The sequence below is a fragment of the Rhinolophus hipposideros genome (assembly GCF_964194185.1).
Source record: "Rhinolophus hipposideros genome assembly, chromosome: 1".
Taxonomy (NCBI): Eukaryota; Metazoa; Chordata; class Mammalia; order Chiroptera; family Rhinolophidae; genus Rhinolophus; species Rhinolophus hipposideros.
Genome location: NC_138047.1, coordinates 45,038,801 through 45,063,343, shown reverse-complemented (window position 1 = coordinate 45,063,343; position 24,543 = coordinate 45,038,801). Strand labels below are relative to the sequence as shown.

Sequence of the window (24,543 nt, the reverse complement as noted above, 5' to 3'; positions counted from 1 at the left end):
TTTGTGAAAATTAAATGACACAAACTTGTTAATGGTTAATTCTTTAAATAAAAAAGGTAGCATCATTCTATGCTAGTACATGAGAACTTGGATTTGCCTTTTCTTTTTTTTTTTGAGACTGTACATGTTCATGTCTTACCTCCAAAACCTAAAACTCAATAAAAAACAGCCAACCAATAAAAAAGAAGAAAAATACATGACAAACACCACGCAAATTCATTTTTCCTGTTAGTTAATTCAGGAATGGCAATATAGCTACAGACTTTGTAGTTATATAAAAACAAAAAAAAATATCATGTTTGGCAACATACATTTTAAAACTACCACATAAAGTACGATAGTATTAAAAACTCCATTGACACAACACTTCATATTGAGTCTGAAGATCACTTTTGTGTTAGTTTCAGTAGCAGTGAACTCAGATTTCTTAAAAGATCATTTCTATCTGCTCTATGCTTGAGACACACAGATGAGAGTGAAGTTATAGACAGAGCCTTTTATTTTTCATTAAAGTAAACCAACTCCCTTATCTCCTCCACAATAAAATAAAACAAAGGGAAGAAATTAAATAAATCAGCATCTTCAAACCATTTCTTAAAGATAAAAGGCACAGACCTCTTTCACATTCAACTGGAAAAGTTATTGTTTTTCATGTAATAAAACTTCATTAATACAACAAATTTGGTGGTTTTTCAATTTTTCTACTGTAAAATGTCAGACACATAGCTATATATTAGATATCCATATCTATATTTAACCAAAGTGAATGGGTTCAGAACAGGCCTCCCCAAGATGTACATGTGGATTATTTTGAGTGAAGGCAATGGAGACCCTGAGGGCTCAGGAGAAAAAGCCTGCCCCTCCCTTACCTACCTAGAAGAATCTAAATTGAAGGCCTTACAATGAGAGCTATTACCAGAAATAACTTTTTATGGCCTATCTACATAGCAGGGCAAACATCTAATTACTGAACATCTGTTCTTATAAATCTACAAGTTACCCTCCTCCCCTCTGATGCTTCCGGGCTCCCACCTCATTCCTTGGCTCAGCATATCTTATACACCTTATTTTACCTTTCTTTCTGTCTCGGAATCTCTCATGTATTGGGTCTCTGACATGCTCATGTATGTGGGATTCTTCTGTGGCTGTATGTAATTAAATCTGGCTATTTTCTCTTGTTAATCTGTTTATTATTGATTTAATTATTAGACCAACTGAAAGAACCTAGAAGGGTCAAAAAAAAAAAATTCCTCTCCCACAAAAGTAATTCGACTGTAATGTATATGAGTATATAGTTCTAATGTACTTGATATAAAAAAAAATTGAAGTTTCAACAAATAGAAGAATGGTCTCCAGTTTACTTAGTTGACAATCTTACATTAAATAGAATCCTAAATGACAGATATTTAACTACCATGAGAAATTCTGTGAAAATGTCCTGTTTATATCTAAGTTTCATTTTTATAGAGCTAGATTCATATCGTTCCTGGTAAGTAATTTTAAACCTCTGTAAACACACCCTTAAAATAACTCTGCATTTTTCAGAAACTGAAACACAAGGCTTCTTGATTTTAAATCTGGTATTTATCTTTACATATAATGAGATGGTCAAAGTGATTCATGAACATTTCTTCCTCTTTCCCCCTGTGATGGAATCCAGCAAGTGTAATTATTACTAAATATCATTACAATGTGGTTTACATTTAGCCACAGATTGGGATCTGAGTAATGTGACCCACAGTAATGAGAGTTTGATGAGAAACAAAAGAACTTTATCAACAACAAACAAAACAGTTCTAAAGCTGACTCCTAGCTGTATATAGTAAGTGCATTATGACAGATGAAATTCAACATTAAAATAATGATGCAATACCTTCTCCCAACACCCCTACCTCTGGGAAATACGGCCCTCTTACTGATAACAGCAAGTGATCTTTTCATCCTAGAAGGCTATCATTATTGTTATTTTTTTTAAGTTGTTTTCTAAGAGCTACTAGCGCCATATCATTTACCGACTATAAAAACGTGGTCACTATTTAGCATGTTTTCCAGCGTCCTAGCTCTAGCACTTAATAGTTGCTCGACCCTGGGTGAGCTACATCGTCTTCTCTAAGCCTCAAATTCTTACATTTATTAGGACAAAGATACTTCCCAACTTTTCAGAAGCATTAGAAATACCTATATATAGCACCAAACTGTGTACCAGCCTTAAACCTGCTATTTGGTCAGTGGTGACCTTTCTTGTTCTTATTTTATTTGCTAATGGCATGTCTAACCTTATTTCCAAAGTCTTGGATTTCAATTTTGCTTCTATTATTCGGCATTACTCCTACAGTAACAGCTGGATGGAAGCTGAGAAAAAGTCATATTTTAAATTACATGTTTATAAAGGCTAAGATCTTCCATGACACAAAAAATGGAAATCACTTACCAATTTCTTTCCTATTAAAAGTTCAACAGAAGTAAATTTGTTTCATGATAAATACAGTTATTTAAATATGAAATGTTAATAAGTGTTATTATTCATGAATAATATTGTTATTCAAGGAAAATATTAGCATAAGGAAGACATTTAGGTTTTACATACCTCTTGATTTGTAATTATGGGTACTTTAAATTCACATAGTTTTAGAAATGGACAATGTCCTGAAATATCATTTGATTGGTAAAATGAACAAGACACTATAAAGTTTCATTTGATAATTTAACAGTATCTACTCTACATCACATAAAAAATCCCAGTGGATTTTATAAAGGAAACAGTTCATTTATATTGATTCCGCTTGGCTTTATGACTTTAATGATTCCAAGGTTTCAATTATTTGCATCACAAATGTTATTCAACAATACATACAATAATGGGTTTACACAGTTTGACAGGAACCTAGTTATACAATATTTTTCTCAGCAATTCTATAATTTGAGCTTTAATGTAATGAACAGTTTGTCTAGTTTAGAAAATGAAAAAAAGATTAAGTTACTTATGTGAAACATATAAAAGGAATAAACTCAGCAAAAGTGTGAATTCTCAAAAATTGACAATAGTCCCCCCTCATCTGCGATTTTGCTTTCCACGCTTTGTTACCTGCAGTCAGTCACAGTTCAAAAATATTAAATGGAAAACTCCAGAAATAAACTATTCAGAAGTTTTAAGTTGTGTGCCATTTTGAGTAGCATGATGAAATCTTGCCACATCCTTCTCTATCCCACCCAGGAAGTAAATTATCCCTTTGTTCAGTGTATCCATGCTGCATATATGATCTGCCCCTTAGTCACTTAGCCATCGAGGTTATCAGATGGACTGTTGTGATATCATAGTGCTTGTGTTCAAGTCCCCCATATTTTACTTACTAAGCACAAGAGTAGCGGTGCTGGGAATAGCCAAAGAGAAGCCGTAAATTGCTATCTTTAAGTGAAAAGGTGAAAGTTCTCCACTTAGGAAGGAAAGAAAAAAAAAAATTGTGTGCTGATGTTGCTAAGATCTACAGTAAGAACAAATCTTCTCTTTGTGAAGTTGCCTAATTTATAAATTAAACTTCAACATAGGTATGTATGTATGGAATAAGGAATACTATGTATAGGATTCAGTACTATTCACAGTTTCAGGCATCCACTGGGGGTCCTAGTAAGGGGGGAGGGACTACTGTACATTGTTTTTCTTTAGATTATATATTCTTCAATCAATTCCTGCAAATACATCTAATTATTGTCCCCAAATTCCCAGCTGTTTAATTAATCAGAATTAATAATGGTTTCAATTATACCCTAGAGGGAAAAGATAGAGTAAGAAACTATTTCTACTGAACTGAAGGCAATTTGCATTTTATTGATCGATAGCCTAAAATAGATACTATATCTAAAAGTTTTCTATTAAATTTGACAAACATTTCTGTTAAATTTGACAAAATTAAATAGAAAATTTGATTTTCTATTAAATTTGACAAACATTAAAAGAATAGTGTTCAAAGGAAGATTTGTAAGTATCATTATTTATAATCTTTTCATTACAAAGGTACACACCCTGAATAAATTATAATTAGACCATGGGGTTCCTTCATGTTGCTGTTACAAATTACAGTTATGCTATTTTCTACCATGTGCTATTTCAGTAAATTAAAAAAAAAAAAATATATATATATATATATATGTATATATATATAATTAACATTTTTTTCTTTTATTTTTAAACATTTAAAATATTTTCAGTATATTTTCTTGAATTTGCTTTGTCCCTTAGCAGGGGTTAAGCACAATTTCAGTGTGTATGATAACTGAAGCTACTTACTAATCTGGTTCTTAAAGACCATAAATATAGCTGAAAACAAAAAAAGACAAAGTGTTCATCTTGGCACATTTTTTACTGTAGTATGAACCAAGTGCTTGCAAGAATTATGCTAGTTATTTTGCATAAAATTTCAGTGCACCCATCTTTTTACTGCTAATTATACAACATGATATGTACTTCTATTCTCAAGTCAGTCTTGGCGTAACCAGCAAAAATAAAATGAATTGGAAGATAAGGATATAAATAAATGCATATTTTTTTTCTTCTAATGTTCAGACAGTGATGTTCCTTAATGGTTTTTATTTTGCCCACTAAAACAGTCAAGATCTTGCTTGTAGATACCACAGGAAAAAAAATGTGGTACCACATAAACCTGATGGTCAGAAAGGTGAGAAAAACAATGATTCTAGACTAGTCAAGTAATTATAAAAAAAGATTTTCCAATAAGGTTACAAACGACCCAGCTAGATTTTTGATGTGGCATATGCAATGAAGTTGTGAGAAAAATACATACAAGGCAAGGGGAAAAGGAGAGTAAATTACCAGATGTCCCTGCCAAATACCAGTCTGGTAGTTTAGAACAGGCACTGAGTTCCACTCAGCTATCTAGCGCTTGAACTGGTTCAGGGCTCTCCTATGTGAAACTCGGCAGGTTTGGGAATTTTTTGCCAGACATCTGAGCCTTGCTGCCAGCTACCCTTTGATTCTGTTACAATTGCCCAAGGGTTTCAAATCTGTAAAAGACAGCAGTCTTGCTCAGCTCATTTGGGGAGCCTGCATCCCTGAAGTATCTCAGCCAGTCACTCTAAGTCACCTTAGCATAAGTTTTCACCAAACAAACCTTAATATTTAGGTTTATCATTAAAATATAATGTTCTAAAGAAGGTACCTTAATGAGCTTTCCAGTCATTCAAGTCAATGGGATATTCTGTACACAGCCTGTCTACCGACCAATGGTGTCTACAGAGAGTAGAAATCAGAGACAGCTATGTACATGCCAATTACAAATGTATCAGCGTGGCGAGACAGTGAAGTCACATTCTTTCACAATACCAGAACTTTTTAATTCTTTAGGATATTAGGAATAAACTCCCTGTTATTCATACTTAGCATCGACCCTTTATTTTTCCTCGAATACATTTTTTCAATTGTGTAAGACACCGTTTCCAAAATTGGTTTAAGTGTACAGCTCTCATGAAGTTAATAACCCGCCATTGTGTTTCTTGTGTGAGTGTTACTAATCCTCCCCCTGAAAACAAAAACTGGGTGGAACCCTGCCTGTCTGTGACATTATGTGACACACAGAACCTTCTTTTGGGCAGTTCCACACCTTCAAGTGGTAAGACAATCATGCTATGGTATTGACACTAATGTTGATTCACTCTCATAGCATCCACCTCTACTATCAGTTTGTTATTATTTTTCTGTCTGTAACATTCAGTCTCCTCCTAATCTGGAAGGTCCAATAGTTTTATCGATTGCTAAAGAGTCTTTGAGATTTCTTTTCCCGAAGAGTGGATCTTACCAACTCCTACCTTCCTTGGGTCCTCAATAAAAAACTGTTGAGACATCTCCGAAAGGAACTTTCTCATAGATAGTAATTTCAATCGCAAATCTTCCCAAGAACTGAAGCTCTCTCTAATAGTGACCTTGAAAATACATATAATGAAGTTCTGCCTGTATGTCCTTAAGTCTAAAGAAAGGGCCAGAAGATTCTGAAAATCCCAGTAAGCAACATTAACTCTAATAGTCTACAAAATACTAATTCCCTGACTGTCTTTATATTGCCCTCAGCGTCTCTCTCCCAAAGAGCTTTTTTCTTTTTACTTTCTCTCTTGTACATATCTTGTTGATAGTGCCATGGCTGAATGCATATTTGTTTATGCTGTCCAATGCAGGAATGGTTATTTTTTATTATTGTGGCAAAAAAAAAAAAAGATGTAAGAAATCTGCTTTCATAAATTTTTAAATTTACGGTACAGTATTGTTAACTATATGTGCATTGTTGCACAGCAGATCTCTAGGGTGTTCCCCCCCCCAAGAGCATTGTCACTTTACATCAAACTTAAGTTCTAAGGTAACTAAAGGACTGTATTATTGTTTTAAATAGCTGTGTGCATTAACATATGAAATTGTATATCATATGTGATTCAAGTTTGGCCTCTTCTTAAATTTCATGAATATAAACAAAATATCTTGTGTTCTAAAATCCCAAATGATATTGATTTAATTCCATGTGTTTAAAAAAGGGGCCAATATTGGGAGAAGGAAATTTACTGTATAAGTGACATGAATGGACCATTCATTTGTATGGCTACTAATTCCATAGGGCAACCGATCATAAATTAAGTGCCTGACATTTAGTAATAGATGATTATATCTGACATAATGAAGTTATAATGGAAGGTGTTCACACACTGCTTGACTATTAAGTGCCCATTTATTGTCCCTGTACCAGGTGTGATAGTGATAGGCTATACAAATCATCCAGAAGAAATGTCAAAATAGGCTTCTTTGCTGATAAAGCACCACACATGTTTATTAATATAGCAGCTTGCCTTAGAACCGGCCCATCTGCTCATATAAAACAAATCTTTTTCCTATAAATATTTCAAAGTTAAGAGCATGACCGCTAGTAATAGTTTTAGAGTACGAGGAATGAAAGGGGAAGAGGAGAACAAGAAAAATAATGGGAGCTTAAATAAATTACGTTCTTCCTTTTACCTTACATAGTTTAAAAGAAGAGGGGCAGGCAGGTACCTTTCAGTGTGGAATTTGCTTTACATTAGTGCTGCATAAAGTGTAGGCCTTCGGTAATGGTCTAGGCTCTAGCTTTTGCTGGGGCCAGGTGGGAAATAGCAAATTTCAACAATGTTTTCAAAGTACACATTTCCATAAAGTGCAAAATGAAGTACTCAATTAAGAAATTCTCCAGAGTAAACAGTTCATATGCATTTAAACTCATCAGAACATATTTTAGCCGGCAGATATATACATATATATATATATATATATATATATATATATATATATATATATATATATATGTGTGTGTGTATATACATATATATATGTATGTGTATATATATATATATATATACATATATATATGTATGTATGTACATATATACATATATATGTACAGTCTTTTATTTAGAGGGGAAAGTTTAAAACTGAGGATTTACTTTTAAAAACCCATTTCCTGTAAGATATCAATATCACATTTTTATATAGCAGGCAAAAACAACAGAAGCAAAACTTGAATACCTGCTTTTTTTTTAAGTTTAAGAAATCAGAAGTACAAGCCGAACACATGTTCCAGCTGGTATACCAGGTTTTACGTGCTTGCTTGCAGTGCAGCCTGTGTGCTCTGTCTTCAAGAATGGTTTTATCTAACAAACTAGTATGCCCTGAGGTGCCCCTCTCAAATGAACACACATATTTGAAATGAAGAACTTCATTTCAAAATAGTGCAACAAAGGAAAGGCATGGACCATTGGGTAAGCAGGCATGGTTGTTTACTCTATGGCCTTGACTTCATTTATTCATTCATTAACAGCTAAATAAATTCTGGCAGGCATGCCTCTCAGGTTCCAGAAAAAAACTTTATCAGACTCAGTATCACATACATCCACTAGTCACACCTTTCTAAATAAATTACATCTCAAAATAACTAACGACCTGATGACAAAAGGGTCAATTCAATTACTTGTAAAAGGCTAAAGGTCTCAGACACCCCTGCAATTGTTATTTATCGCTCTCATAGACTGAAAGGAAACAATTTGCAATCATATTTCATGTGACATGTATTTTTCAAAGAATTAATACTGGATACCTTTTTTAGTTTGAACATGAATTACTCCTGAGTTCCAGAACCATATCGATATCTACCCAAATTATCCAAATTAGAAATCAAGGAATTATGTTTGATTTCTCTCTCAACATATCCAACCAATCACCAGACCGTTTGTGCTTTACCTGCAGTGTCTATGAATCCACCAGGTCTTCTTTATGACTGTCTTTTAGTTTGTACTCTCAAGAATCCTTTCTTAAATAACCTACTAATTCTCTGTTCTCTCAATCCATCCCAAACACTGGAGCCCACATTTCTATGTAAGAGTTGTATTAATACCCTCTGTGCCTGAAGCCCTTTGTGTTTTCCCTAGGCTTGGTACATAAAGATGTGTTACAATCTGAGCTAAAAGCCCTTTGGTCAGTGTGTTTCTTCCCAGGTCACATCCTATCAACTGTGGATGACACCTCGCCAATTCCAGAGGCAGTACAGACTAACCCGACCAGCAGAGTAACAGCCTCACAATCACCAGCCACATCTAAAACTATTCTGGTATTAACATGATCAACATTAAGTGTGCCTAGCATGAAAATTAGATCCTTATGGACTCAGCAAATGCAGTCTTTTCATTGGTTATGTTAGCAGGTCACATTCTTCCTCCCTGCAGGGACTGGAGGAACTCCAGGGGATTTACTGGAATCCAGGCATGTATTCCCTCAGGTCTTGCTTCTAAAGGGCTCAGAACTTAGTTCCATAGAGATTTGAATTTGCCTGTTTCCAAACTCTTCTGCTACTACTAGATCAGAGAAGTCACGGAGGCCAGTCATGAGGAAAACGGAGGGGAAAGAAGGAAAGAGAATCTTCAGAGAATTTAAGTGGCAGGAGGGAATTCTATAAATTAAATTTTAAAGAAAGGCCACACCAATAGGATTGGATTTACCCCTCTCTGAGCCATTCTCCATTCTGCCTGTAGCTAGAGTTATCTTCAAAAAATCGAAATCAGATTATGTATTACTCTGTGTAAAATACCCTTGAGGGATCCTCACATCTCTTAAAATAAAACCTCAACTGCTTTCATTGCCTACATGGCGGACAGATTCTTTGCTTGACCAAACTTTGATTAGGCTCCTGAAACTTTTCCTGGGTCCATCTGTACAATTCCTTGTAAAATCCAATTTTAGCAAGAATCCTGACAAGGTTTCTGGTTTACCCAGAAACCCCCACCCTCAACATATGATAGCCTTCCTGATCTGATAGGCTTCCTCATCCTCCAGAATCTCCCAGATGGTGTCTGATCATAAGGCCTGTGTGCAGCAAGAATCTTATCATGTCAGTTCCTGACGCTCCTTAACCCTTGATTTAGAAATATTCTTAGCAATTTTCTAATGATCCCCACTCTGTTGCTTGCCTATAAATTCCCACTTCTCCATGCTATATTCAGAGTGGATGCTTATTCTATACTGAGGTCTCTTTGAAAAAAAAAAAATCTGTTTTTACCACTTTGACTACTGTCTTGCTCTGTTTTTTCTTTGAAAAAGCCCTGTGTGATCTCAATCCTGCCTAAATACTCTGACTGTATCCCCAGTACTCACCTCCCCCGCCCTGTCATTATGTTCCAGAAATTATCATGTCCATTTTTTGTTTAATATTTTGTTGATTTGTCGTTTCTTTCCCCTATTTAGAGGGTATGTTTCATGAAAACAGAAATGTTGACAGACTTCTAAACTACACAAGTCCATCAAGGCCAGGCACAAATGAGGCCCTAAGCAGTATCTGGTTAATGAACAAATGAATTGACACGCCATGACTTTTCTGCTTTCGGGCCTTTGATTATGCCATCCTTCAACTTCAGTCATGGCCAACTCATTGTTATTCTCACAGTTCAGCTCAATAGTCACCTCCCTGGAGTGGTTCTCAGGGTAGATATGATCTACCTTACATATCTTCTTTATATCTCTAATCATAACCTATTTATAATACTGATTGTTTAATCCATAATTGATCTATTGCTCACCTCCCCACTACCAGTTGAAGTCCATGAGGGCAAATATCTTTTCTGTCTTGTACCTCAATGTATTATTGCCAGTCTCCTGTAGAATGCAGATCACATAGTAGGCACTCTATAGTATAGTCACATCAAAATTAATTTGACTTATATTCAACTACTGGAGGTGCCAAAAAAAAACATATACAAGTGGACACTTTGGTCAACGTTGCTCAAGCAGTAGTTCATCATAATCAGAAGTATCTGAGCTCTGATGACAACCACTTTGAGCACATTCTGCAATTGCAGAAGCCAAACGTGACTTGTAGCCATCTTTTGTTATCAGTATATATTGAGTATTACAATTTTTTTGTGTGAGATAAATAATTTTTAGTACACAGGTATAAAATTATTTTCTGGTAATTACATAAATAATAACATTTTTAGGAGAGAATTTAAAAAACACAAAATATGGTATTTTGTCACAAATAAAACAAAACAAAATTTAAAAGATTAATTTGTATACACTTTGTAAACTGGTATCAGTATGCCTGACTTATTTTTTATTTATGGTATGATTTTTGAAACCTCTATTGAAACAAACAGTAGACGCTTAATGAAAAGAGTAAAAGATAACAGACTAGCAGTACAACAAAGACATTCTATCTTATAAAAGAAGACAGCAGACACAGCAAACATTTATTTGTCACTGGCTAATAAATAGTATATAAGTTTTTATACTACTTGTATCATATTGTATTCTTAAAATGGATTATGAAGATGGTAAGGGATTTTCCTATAAATACTGTATTATAGATAATTTCCCCCACCATCCCTTGCTGATAATATATTTCATTACTAATTACTTGCAATAGCATATTGTTTTGGAAAGTAAGTTACATTCCTTTTGTATAGGTGAAAAACTGCCATAGCAGATTTTTAGAGATGCCTAAGTTTGAATCCTAGCTCTAATACTTAATACTTGTCTGACCTATATGAAGTTAAAAACAGAACAAAACATATGTCTCAGTTAATTTATTCACAAAATTACAATAACAATACTATATGTTTCATAGAATTCAGGAAATTAATAAAACAACACTCCACGTCAAGTGCTTAAAATAGAGCCAGGCATAAATGTAAAGTTTAAATTCTTAGTGTTCATACCATGTCCACTCAAAAAAGGAAGGTATGCATTGGAATATCCTGAAGAGTATTATGATAGGCTCTCTTCAAGAATTGAGATAAAGTCATATAGATAATTTTTAATTTGGACACGATTTAAAGTTAATTTGCATAATAAATGTTAGCTATTGTTATTATTACTGACTAGCAATATCTCCCTGTACAAAGTTGTGACATTTGGAAAATATTAAATATTTTCTCTCTAAACAATATAAAGTGGCTATAGTCCCATTTTTCTGAATGAGATTTAAGACAAAGAGAAGCCTGTCCCAGAGACTATTATTAGGAATGGACAGAGGGTGCTGGGGGAGATGGGAGAATTTGAATTTCTGAGAACTGACCCCTGGTCATAGCGGCTTAGAGACATCCTAGTTTCGGGGACTTTGCCTTGTCTTAAGCAACAGCTCCACAGAGGAACCATCATATTCAAGTCAAGGATCATTATCTTTGGATCTGCCATCAGCCACATCGATTCTGAAGGAGAATGTTCAGATCACAACAGTAACTATTTTACTCCATTTGAATACTGAGAATATCATTCCATCGGCAAGTGTGGAACGATCTCCCTTCTCATTCAGGCTCACTGAGAGACGGCCAACAAAAGCTAAGAACCTAATGTGAAAAACCAGGTCACACTACTCTTTGGAATAACTATTCTCAGTATATGAATTACATACCACAAGGGGCCTACAGAAGTGTGTTATTTCAAATGATAAAGGTTGGCTTTTAAACAATGTACATATACATATTTGGAAAGTATGTTATAATTTACAAAACCCTCATATTTATTCCTAATACTATTGAATGAAAAGCACATTTTACCATAACTTTGGAATTTAACTTCAATTAAATTTAACTGAAATTCAATTATTATTATATAGCTTTAGAGTAGTATGCCTGATGATATAATGATCAAGTCTGAATGAAAAAGTCATAGGATCCTTGTAAGACTAAATGTGATAATGTATATAAAATATTTTTCCTGTGTCTGACAAAAGATACATACTTAATACATGGGAGTGGTGTCTAGGATTTATATTAACAAGTTATACTCTTTTCCTCTATGTCGTAAGAGTACTTTAAACAGTGTACTTGAACACAGAAAAAATGTTTGGCATTTACATTTGTAGGAAAGGGGTGTTTATTTAACATAGTCAAAGTGCTCTTTATATGCAAGTTTCCTTTTTATTCCTTTGGATTAAGGACGGCTAAAGCTAGGGATTTATGTTCTACCTTATAATGTCTGCTAACCAAATAAGTAAGAAAAACACCATTATGATTATTAAAGGACAGGCCTGGAAACTCCTCAATAAGAATGTCAGATGTCTTGTTCCTATTTTATTTTAATTAATTTCAAATGTTTTTACATTTCACTAGATAATATTGTGTGTTAATGTCTCTAATTTGGGATGCTAAATCTTTGGCTATAACCTATTTTTAATACAGATGCATCAGACAGGACCATCTGTTTATTTTGTACTTTAATAAATATTTTCAATGTGTGGATTCGCTGAATGTAATTCAATTTGTACATGCAACTTAATGCCTGGCATGATTCTAGTTCATTGATTATGTGCCATGTTTATATTACTCAGTTTATTTTAGGAAAAAAAAAACTTAAAAATAAATGCAGTTTTTCAACTGTGCACACATATTTTAGCTTTTTTTCTGAGTATAAATTGTACTGTCAACAAGCAAATGCACAAATTAGTATTTAGTGTTAGACTTCTGATTAAATATAAGACTCTCTAAAGAAAGATTATATAAAATATATAAAATAAATACAATGCTGTATTGACCAGCTTTATTACTAATGGTTTATCACACTGGAAGATGGAGTGTATCTGGTAATTGTCAATATTTTTATGTAGCAGAACATTCAAAATATCATCCTTAGTAATATAAATAGAGGATATTTTCCAGAAGTTAATGTCTTTTGTTGGTTACTGACAGGAAATTATCTAATTTGAATCGCTGGTGATGTAAACAGAATTCCTAAGTTGGGTTGTTGTGTTCTATAATTGACTGCTAAGGCTGTCACCAAATTCTATAGGGAAACAATGAAACAAAGAAAAGCCAAAAACAATAGATCCAAGTTTCGCCTGAAGGGCATGCCCCAACAGGTGCATTTAATTATAAAATAACATAAGCCTCTGTTCAGGATTCTGATGAGTAACTATCCCCCAACTACCTTTATTGAGTGATTCTGACTCCAATGTAGACATGTTATGGCGTAGAATACTTTTCATGTGAATAGTGAGCAGGCAAAATAAAGGCTGGTGAAGAAAAAATAGTTGGTGAGGACACGTGACCTTCACAACTGCGCCTCTTTTTTTTTCACATTTAATATAGTTAATACAGTTTGTTAATTCTTCTGAATTTTATTTTGCTTTATTTTAATTAGGCATCTTCTTATTGTAACTACAATTCTTTTTTTTTAAATTAAATTCACTGGGATGACAATGGTTGCTACCTCACATCTGCTAGAATGGCTATCATCAACAAGACAAATAATAACAAGTGTAGGAGAGGCAGTGAAGAAAAAGGAACCCTCAGACATTGCTAATGGGAATGTAAATTGGTGCAGCCCTATGGAAAACAGTATGGAAGTTCCTTAAAAAATGAAGAATAGAATTACTATATGACCCAGCGATCCCTCTCCTGAATTTCCACCCAAAAAAATTGAAAACGTTTATCTATAAAGATATATGTACCCCAATGTTCACTGCAGTATTATTTATGGTGGCCAAGACCTGGAAACAACGAAAGTGTCCTTTGATAGATGACTGGATAAAGAGAATGTGGTATGTATACACAATGGAATACTACTCAGACATAAGAAAATATGTAATACTGCCATTTGAGACAGCACGAATGGATCTCGAGATTACTATGCTAAGTAAAATAAGTGTGACAGAAAAAGTCACAACTGTAACTCTTAATAAGTCCTGATAAATACTCCAATATGCTCATTTACAAATCTGTTATCCAAATTACGAAAGCAGTCTTTCATTTCCGATTATAATACATAAAATTGGGAAATACATCTGAAAAGCATGGAGAACTTATTTGCATACAGAAATATATAATCAATCCCATTAAATTAACAACAAAATTATAACAAACTTATTTTAATAATGAAACGTTTAAACATAATAGTGCTTCTAGATGAAGATTTTTTTTAGAAGTCCTGATTAATGAGGCATATGGCAAGAAAAATTGCTATAATGGTGAATGCTGATTCAGGATCTTACTTTTATTAAGTAATTTATAGTAAGGGCTGTGACTATTTTTCTATTTATAGTGGCAGCTCTGGTTAATTACCTTGTAATGTATTGTGACATTAACACACTAGTAAACTATTGGAATTTACAACCCTATCCAGTAATAAAATCTATAAATTGAAGAATGCATATAAAGTCATCACAAGCATAAATTATGTGACCAAATGCCATGTATGATCATATTAGATTTAAAGAACAGAATCTCTGAAATTACTCATCAGTGAATAAGTGTCACTGAATTGATATACTTTGGCTAGTTTGAAATGAAGTTTATAACATTTTACTCAAGGCTATTAGGTAACTTGCTGCTACATTTTCTATATGATTACTAAGAACATGTTTGTTACAATTAAAATGCACAATACTAAAGGGAAACTATATTATGACAAACAAACTATTTTCCCTAAAAAATGAGCAAAACTGAAATAAATGAATAGAAAGAAGGTAGGATGGTGACATGTGAATTATAACCAAAATGATTCACAGGTGATATCGAATTTGAGGGGGCAAAAAAAAGGAATGAAATTGTGATATTTACATATCTGCATCTATATCTATATGTGTATATATTCTGAACAATTGTTTGTTGTTTACAATAGGGTTTTAAAACACAATTCCAAAGTTATCAGTAATTTATTCACTGTCTCAAATACTCAAAATACAATACTATTTAAAAAAAAGTACAGAATAATACAAAATATTTCATAGGAGAACAATATAAAATGGTAAAATATCTGAAGCAATATGATATGTTATTGTATTGTAGTGCATATTTTCCATTGACAATATTGTGCTAATATTGATAACTATATTAATGCATTTTTAAATGTTGTTGTTTTGCATTGCTAACTTGATGAATATCAGAAAATTAAGTATGGTTTTCCTATAAAAAACATGATCAAGTCTGTAGAATACACAGGGAGTAATCTATAAAGCAATAATTCCAAAAACAGTAAAATGCATGTAGACAAGAAGGAAAACAGAGAGAGCTATGGTTATCAAGGGAAGAGAAATATCTGGGCATATCTCTCATATTCTCATATGTATAAAATTATAACAGAAAAGTATAAAAAAGTAAAGGTAAAATGGTTAGCCAATGTTAGTTTTCAGGTGTTTCAGAGGATATTGCTGTATGGTCCCACACAAAAAAACAATTACTGGAGATACAATTCCAAATCATTTAAAGAAACTAATTTGTTTCATTGTATTCATTAAAATAAAAACATATATACGAGATGTACTCTCTCTGTATGTGTATATATATACATATATCGATATATACAAATGGACAGATTTACATACATAGATATAGGCATAGCATAGTTCATTTGTATAATTTGACTCCGTATAAATATCAAAAACAATTTACAGTATAATTAAAAATAGTGAATGAAGATGAGGGCTGATAGTTGAAGTGGAAAGGCGATACTTTGTGGTTCCAAAGTAATGATATCATTATGCCAACTAGGTCTCATATTTTTGTTTTTCAATAAAACTTTAGATTAAGAAAAACACGCCTGATGTTTTGCCGTGTTAATTTGGTGATTTATACAAACTTCTTTATCTAATTAAATGTTCTCTTTTTGAAAACTGCAAGACTGTGGCTCATGAGCTAGTGACTACAGTTGCAATTGCATTAATCACAGAGCTGTTTTGGAGGGTCTCTGGGTCAGGGTATGTGGAGGGATGATATGAGAACTAGAAATTATCAAGACAATCATTTTAAGGCAGAGAGGATAATTTGAAGCAGGTGTCAAGCAGACATGACTGTCGCATTCTAGTAATTCATTCTTATCCAGTTTAATGCCAACAGTACACTTTATTAAGATGATGCCATTTTAAACCAAAACTTTTAGTTAGCCTCACCTACCTACCAACTTTTCCGGGTCTCGTTTATGTCAAGTATCGTTCAGGAACTTTACACGAACTATTTCACTTCACCATCTGAGTAAACTTGACATGCTAGCACTATTATCCTTGTTTTACAGATGACAGACAGAAGGTGCCTCAGGTCATACAGGTCTGCCTGGCTTTAAAGCCCAATTTCTTTACATACTCCAACCACAGCAAGGAACCCAAAAGTACATCGTGATAACCACATTTTATCTAGGGCCTACCAGATGCCAGACTCTATTCTGTATTATCCCTAATCCTCAAGAAGACACTGTGAAGTTCTTATTTCTGATCTCCTGTGTAGTAGCTGAGGGAACAAAAAATAAGAGAGGACTAGAATTTCCAAGATTAAGTTTAATAGCTGCGAATCCTTTCATTTTATCAAATTTTTGTCTTTTTTCATTCTAAACTTATTTTACTCTCTATCTGCCTAACTATGGCCCAGATTCCTCTCTTTCCTGTATTCACGGTCCTTTGGATTGTCATTCCTCCATTAAAAGATGCAATTTCTTTCTGCCCTCTTATGTGTAAGGTTGGCTGACTTGCTTTGGCCGGTGGGACATAGCAAACACGACACAAGCAGAGTCTTAAAAAACACCTGAACTTTGGGACTTGCCTATATATTATTGGAAATCCCGTCACAGTGGGAATGATTTTTTTTTTTTTTGTGTGTGTGTGTGTGTGTGTTTTTCCTTTTATTTTTACATCAATTTACAGTAACTTGAAACATATTGAGCATGCTATATATGGTTGATTCCACTGGTTTCCACAATAATTTCCTTTTAGATTGACTAAAACATTTTTTATTGCATTTTAAACTTATTTTTCATATTATCCCTGTAGTGGGACTGTATCAAAATAGGCATACAGATGGGAATACTGTGGTAACACAAGGTTATATTAATTTTGTGCTAGTCTGCATGATAATGAGAGGCATATTGCTATCACCCCACATGACATCAAGTTCACTATCATACATGACAGTTCCCTCTCCTGCAAAACCACCCAGCCTGCTAACTACTAAACATCTATCCTCAGCCAAGTCAGCACACATGCGACTCAAAAAAGTCTTAGAAATATAATAAATGTTTCTTGTTTAAAGCCAGTAACTTTTGGAGTGGAATGTTACACTACCCTATATAAGACCTACAGTACTCTTCCCAAATCATACTAGGATCGTGTCTGAAGAGCTGAATTATATTAAAGTCACCATCTTGCATAAGTAGGCCTCCATCTTCAGTAGGAATAACATTTTGCTAAGAATTAAGATATCTAAAATAATGCATCACTTTAAAATTCATGTATTCCTCATGGTGAGGGATTATGTCATAAGCATCCAAGCTGTTAATCAACATACGAACTTTAGAGGCATTTCTGATCCTTTCCCTGTTTTGTTCAGTTAAATTCCATGTCTCTTTAAAACATTTCATTGCTGCTGACACATTCCTAACTAATTTTCCAGTCATCTTTTACTTCTATTACTGAAACAGCCTCCGTCTGCCAATCTCTCATCATCTACACTGACTTCAGAGATATTTTTTCTCATATCAAGAGCTGATAATGTTACAATGTAACATTCCATTGACTTGGGAATTTTTTTTTCATTAAAAAGTATTTCATGATTTTTTTTTTTCCCACGATAAAAATAGTACAAACTCCTTGGCATGTGGTACAGAATCCTTCACAATCTGCCTCATTACATCTTTCTAGTCTCTTCTACTAGAACTGCTCCATTTTACTGTGCACCCAGCACATTTCCTTAAAAATATCACAACTTTCACATATCCATATTTTTGTTCATTCTGCTTTCTCTTCGAGTGGGATTCCCTTATTGTCCCTGTTCCCTTTCCTCCTTGAGAAACAAGTACGCATCCTTCATAATCTACATTGTCATCTCCAATTATGGTCACTTAGAAATCATTGTATGAGTGCCTACTCCGTGCCAAGCACAGAGCAGTGGTTGGAAGAGAAATAATAATTATGACCTTCTCTGTCCTCAAGGACCTTGCATAAGAGAATGGGAAGCAGGCACACTGAAAACTAAAATGCAATGTCTTAGGTGTAAAAACTGAGGTAAGCACGGGACTTTGGAGAACAAAGGCATTCACTTTTTAAATTTTTGTAAATTTTTGTCCCCCAAATTAATATATATATATATATATATATATATATATACACATACATGTATAATATAATGTATATTATATTATTATATATGTATATCTGCAATATAATTTATATAGTGTATATATATGTATAACATAATATAATGTAAATATAATATGAGGTCTTATTTTACTATAAGACTGGGTCTTATATAATATAATATAGTATAAGACTGGATCTTATATTAATTTTTGCTCCAAAAAAAGAATTAGAGCTGATTGTCTGACTAGGTCTTATTTCAGGGAAACACTGTGGTTCACAGTCAGGGAAAGCTGAACAGAGGAATTCAGGATGAAGAAGAGCCCTGAAACACTGGTAAAAACTTAATGGGTAGAAAAGAAAAGGTAAGAGACTTCTGACAGAAGAAATAGCATGTATAGAAACCATGCTCATAAAAGTCAGACATAATGCCTGTTATTGTATCAAGTAATTAATACTTTGATGGTGTACGAAAATATACTGCATTGATTCAAACTGAAAAGTTAACGCTAGGATACTTGGTATTTATAAAATTAAAAGACATGTCTACATTACATCTGCTATCAACATTATAAAACATTTTGAAAATCATTAATAAGTATTTCTTAAAAGCAGAAAGACAAATTCTTTATTTAGATTATGTAATTATAAATGTTACTTTTAACTTTTATTTTGTATGACTTGTTTTTTAAAAATATCTTTTTCTTTTAAGTTTTTTTTTTTAATTTATTGGGGTGACAATTGTTAGTAAAATTACAAAAATATCTTTAATTTAAACAGTGACACCAATTTAAAATACATAATTTTAATTGATACGCTTTAAAACGAAATAATAGTAATGCTAAAATGACTTTTTAGAATAATAATAATAACATAAATTTGTAAGGAAATACATCAATTGCTATGACTTTGATTAAGATATATTAATTTATTAAAAAAATAAGATAATGGAGGAAGAAAGTGCCAATAAGAAAATAATGGTTATTTGATAACCTCTTATCAATAAGACTCATTCTCTCATCAGATGTCTTACATACTATTTCCCCCTGCTTTTTAAACAGCACTGCATTTTAAAACACACATTTACAACCATCTTTAATTTAATTAATTGCCTTCATCAAAGAATGAATAGAGCTCCTTTTTCTTTACATTAACAACAAAAAAAGAAAATAACAACTCACCTTTAACAGGGGGTCTTTCTAGCTCAGAGTCAAGGTGAATTGGTGGAGAGATGTGAGATACCTGTCCATGGTGTGCCTGCCCTGCGGACCCAAAAATAAATGTTAGAAAGACATTGTAGTTATGTCCTAGTATTTATTTTTTATTTTTTGTTTGTTTTAGGATGTCACATTATCTCTCACCACAATGAATTAATAGCCATTACAGTGTGTAGACAGATCTAGCCAAACACAGAAACGTTATCTGTCATCCAAACATCAACCAATTGAATATTCTTACTGTCTGCGGGAGAGGGTGTTGTCGTTAAATTAGAATTTTATTGTGGAGTGACACTTTAAAAAGTACACTTAAAATGATTTACAGGAAAAGTGAAGGGAAAACTAAAACCAAAGTCATACCAAATGCCATGACCAATTTTTAAGTGTTAGGTTTTAAGTACTTCATCAATTTGCTGTGTTTCTTTTCTTTTCTTTTTTTTTTTTTATTAAAGTTGATTAGGGGGACAATTGTTAGTAAAGTTACATAGATTCTAGGTGTACAATTCTGTATTACATCATCTATAAATCCCATGGTGTGCTCACCACCCAGAGTCAGTTCTCCTTCCATCACCATATATTTGATCCCCTTTACCCTCATCTTTCTCCCCCCACCTCCCCACTTATCCTCTGGTAACCACTAAACTATTGTCTGTGTCTATGAGTTTTTGTTTCTCAGTTGTTTGTCTTGTTCTTTTGTTGTTTTTGGTTCATATACCACACTCTCAATTCCTGAACTCATTCATTGCAGGTCAGTAAGAAATAGGCTACAGACTGGAATCCATGTCAGACAACAGTTTGAGTAGCACTTATGTAGATAATTTTATATCCCTGATTAACTTTTATTTTTGTTTGATTTACTTACATCATTTGAATAGAAAACTACTCTTACCTGCTTATTGTATGTGATGGAAAAGCAATAAGTAAACACAACATAAAAAGCAGATAAATGAATTCATTCTCTAGTCCTTACAAAGCAATACATACATATTTGTGAAATACTTCCCGTCTTATGAGTAAAGTATTAAAGCTGACTTGAAGGCTAAGATGCTGACTGAAAAAATTGCTAGCTTAAAAAACAAAAGAATCATCTAATGCTCAAAGCAGCTATAGTTTGTATCCTGATGATACAGTAAGCAATTAGGATTTTAAGGCAAGAAAGCATCATTACAGAGTCAGTTCAATTTCTAAAGCTACTTTCTATAAAGTTTTCTGTGGAGGTGGAGGACCCACCACCTTCCTCTTACAATGGGAGTATACAGTTATATTTTACACATTTACTATACCAATTTATAGGGCTGTTAATCTCTTTTCCTAAACAAGGAAAGTTAATGATACATAGATTATGATAACAGTTAGAGTAACCTTCCCGTTTCAAGTAATATTCGACTTGCAATAAACTCTGCTGATTCCTCTTATGAGGCACATTTCAAATAATTAATATGACTCCCTGTTGCTAGTAGCTGCTGTTGCTCCCAGCATTTTTCTAGCTAACAGCAGTCACAGTGAAGCAGCTGTAATATACACAGCCCCTCATAATGGTAACTAAGAATATTGTGGATTCACTGGTCATGTTTCAGTGGAATACTAAATGCACTATTATAAAGGGAATAAGATAGTGATTGTGCACTGTTAGCAGTCCATGTGTAATATCGCTTATTAAAAACTTCAGAGTATTTTAATTATAAAAACACCTGATGTTTTTAGCTGTGTTGCATATTTGGTTGCAGAAACATTTTTGTTTTTAAGGTCCCATGTCATTACAAATGGATTGGGATTGGCTTGAAATTTTATTGATCATGTAAGTGAAAATAAGAATCTTTCACTTTGTATTGGTTCAGAATAACCTCAGTACATAAAATATTGATTTCATGTCTAATCAAGGAACATGGCTTTCACCACGAATAATGTAAAGGCCATGCACTCATAGTACATCGTCTCCTTTAATACAACCAACATCACTCTGAAGATTTAATGGTAGGTACCATGTTAATATATACAGATTTTTAAATCAAAGAAACAGGTAGTGCAGATTAAGCAACTGGCTCAAACACATGAAGCTAATAAATAGCAAGGTCAGTGGCATTTTGACTCCAAATCTAGTGTTTTCATCTATATCATAATATTTTTCTCAAAGTTCTCAGTATACTAAACCTGAAAAAAAAAAAAGTATAGATTTTAGTGATTACACTCTGACAAGTGCTGCTTTTGGAACTACCAGCCTTGCATTCAGGGTGTAACAGAGTCCTTGTAAATGCCACATTTGCCTCTGGTCTTGAGATAAGCATGTCATTCAAGAATGCTCAATGAGGATACTGTAGGCAGTAGGAGATCACAGCGTATACAAGTACGTCCCTAAAGGGAATGGGAATATCAAAGAGCCAGTAGAATGGGACAGGGATTATTGACAGTCAAGCCTTGAACTTGGTTTGCCATAATAATCATTCTCTGTCCAAGGAGAAAGCTAGCAAACTGCAGGGTGAGATGTGGCAGGGAAAGCCACCAGGGTAGGAACTGACTGAAACTCTAAGCCTCAGGGAAGGTCAAAATGCAGTAATGGATTTCAGTAAGGTGGCTGAGATTTCTGATCTACAGAATAAACACTACAAATTATGGAGTTTATTGACTGCATTATTCTTAAAAAAAGATTTCCACTTTACTTTAGATCAGTGGTACTCACACATTTATTTCCACAAAAACGCATAAAAGGTAATAAAACCTATTTTAATCTGTGCTTAATTAAGGCAATGATTCTCAGTAAAGTAATCGCTCTTCATCAAGAAACATGGGGAGAAAAAAATACAGTTTGAAAAAAACAGAACAAAATAAAACAGTGACTCTCAAAGTTCCACCTCTCCCCCCATTAAGAATTACCACAAAATAATAGTAATAAACTAAACTCCAGTTAAAATAATAAGTTCCATAAATATTTCTCTTAGACTTTATGGTGAATAATGGTCAACAAAATTGTAATCCGTTCAAAAAGACCTTAGGGAGATTAAAGCACGGCAAACACATATTATTTTTAAAGATTTGACAAGAATACTCTGAGGAAACATATCTGTTCTCATTCATCACATTTTCCACCAAGATCTACTGTCTTACAAAAGGTTTGTATATCCAAATATGTGATTACTGCTTCTATGTTTGCTCTTATTTTTCCAAATTCAAAAGATATATATCTGCTTATTTTTCCTCTTGAATTTCATTTCATTTTTTTCTGAATATAAAAGCAAAAAAATCATAGAGATTTTTGACTAGAAAAACATTAATTCTATAAATTAATTTGGAGAATATTTAAAATATTTTGCCTTCATGTTTTTGAATGAATCTGTGTTTGAATTGCTTTTTAATAAATAGGAATTACTCATTTTTGAAGTTTTCTATATTTTGGTTATAAGAATGTTTCATTGTTTGTGTGCTAGCTTCACCATGCCAGAAAGAAATTTTTAATTTTCTTGATAAATTTCATTGAACTTTTTTGATGGTTACTGTTGGAATTATTAGATATTAACTTTGACCTTCCTAGCTACTTAGTGCTAGATACACTGAGAATAACATTAGCTATATTTTCTGTGATCTTTATTTATTATATGAAATGTACTTCCAGGGTAAGATTCACCTATATACTCTCATGTTCAGGGTAAGAATTATTTTATATACTTTGTATTTAATACTTTTGTGCTGCAGCATTTGAATTTTAAAGATTGATTTTATGAATGCAATTTAGGGCATAGAGTTTCCTGGTACTGACATTTTACTTCAAGTTCCACCAAAGTACTTACAAAGAAGAAACAATGCTTAATGATAGATTTATAAAAGAATTTCAAAGAATTATAAAGGAAGAGAAAAACAAAAGCTTCTTGGTTTTGCTAAAGGATCCAAAATCACAATGGCAATAAGGAAATGGTTGGGTAGCGTATAGATCAGTTTTTATTTAATTTTTAGTCTAGGTAAATGATACATTTTCATTGCGATGCCATATATGTATTTATGTGTGTATGTATGTGTGTGTGTGTATATATATATATATATATACATATATATATGTTATTTATTTACATTGATATATAATTTACATATAAAATTCACCCATTTCAAGCTCAGAATTAAATGGTTTCTAGCATAATTATAGATTTGTGCAACCACCACAATCAATGTGAGCCAGTTTTCATCACCACACACACACACACACACACACACACACACACGCACACACACACACACACACACACACACACACACAAAATCCAAAGCTCATCAGTAGTCACTTGCCACTTCCTCCCAATCCACCCCAGCTCTAGGCAACCACTCATCTATTTCCCATCTCTATAGATTTACCTATTCTGGATATTTCATATAAATGGAATTATACAAATACATACTTGTTTGTGATCAGTTACCTTCACTCAATATAATATTTCGAAGCTCATACATGTGGCACCATGAATCAGTACTTTATTCCCTTTTGTTGACAAATAGTATTCCTCAGTACATACTTGCCACATTTTATGTATCTTTCATCAGTTGCTGGATATTTGAGATCATTTCCACTTTTTTACTATTTTGCAAAATGCTTCCCTGAACCTTAATATACTATTTTTTGTGTCAATATATGTCTTTATTTTTCTAGAACACACACACACACACACACACACACACGGTGCCAAAAACTTGTATACACATTTTAAGGAAGGAAAACTGTATTAAAATTGTAATACTCAATATATACTGATAACAAAAGATGAATACAAGTCACG

At 33.2% G+C, this 24,543-nt stretch overlaps 1 protein-coding gene across 29 annotated transcripts in view; it reads right to left on the bottom strand.

Moving 5' to 3' along the window:
* Positions 1–24,543, bottom strand: part of ADGRL3 (adhesion G protein-coupled receptor L3) — a 744,191-nt gene that overhangs the window by 206,542 nt on the left and 513,106 nt on the right. For all 29 annotated transcript variants that reach the window (XM_081060173.1, XM_081060156.1, XM_081060146.1 and 26 more), the window contains one exon: positions 19,751–19,831. In XM_081060173.1, the coding sequence (XP_080916299.1) occupies positions 19,751–19,831 (81 nt within the window). The remainder of the gene's footprint in view (positions 1–19,750; positions 19,832–24,543) is intronic.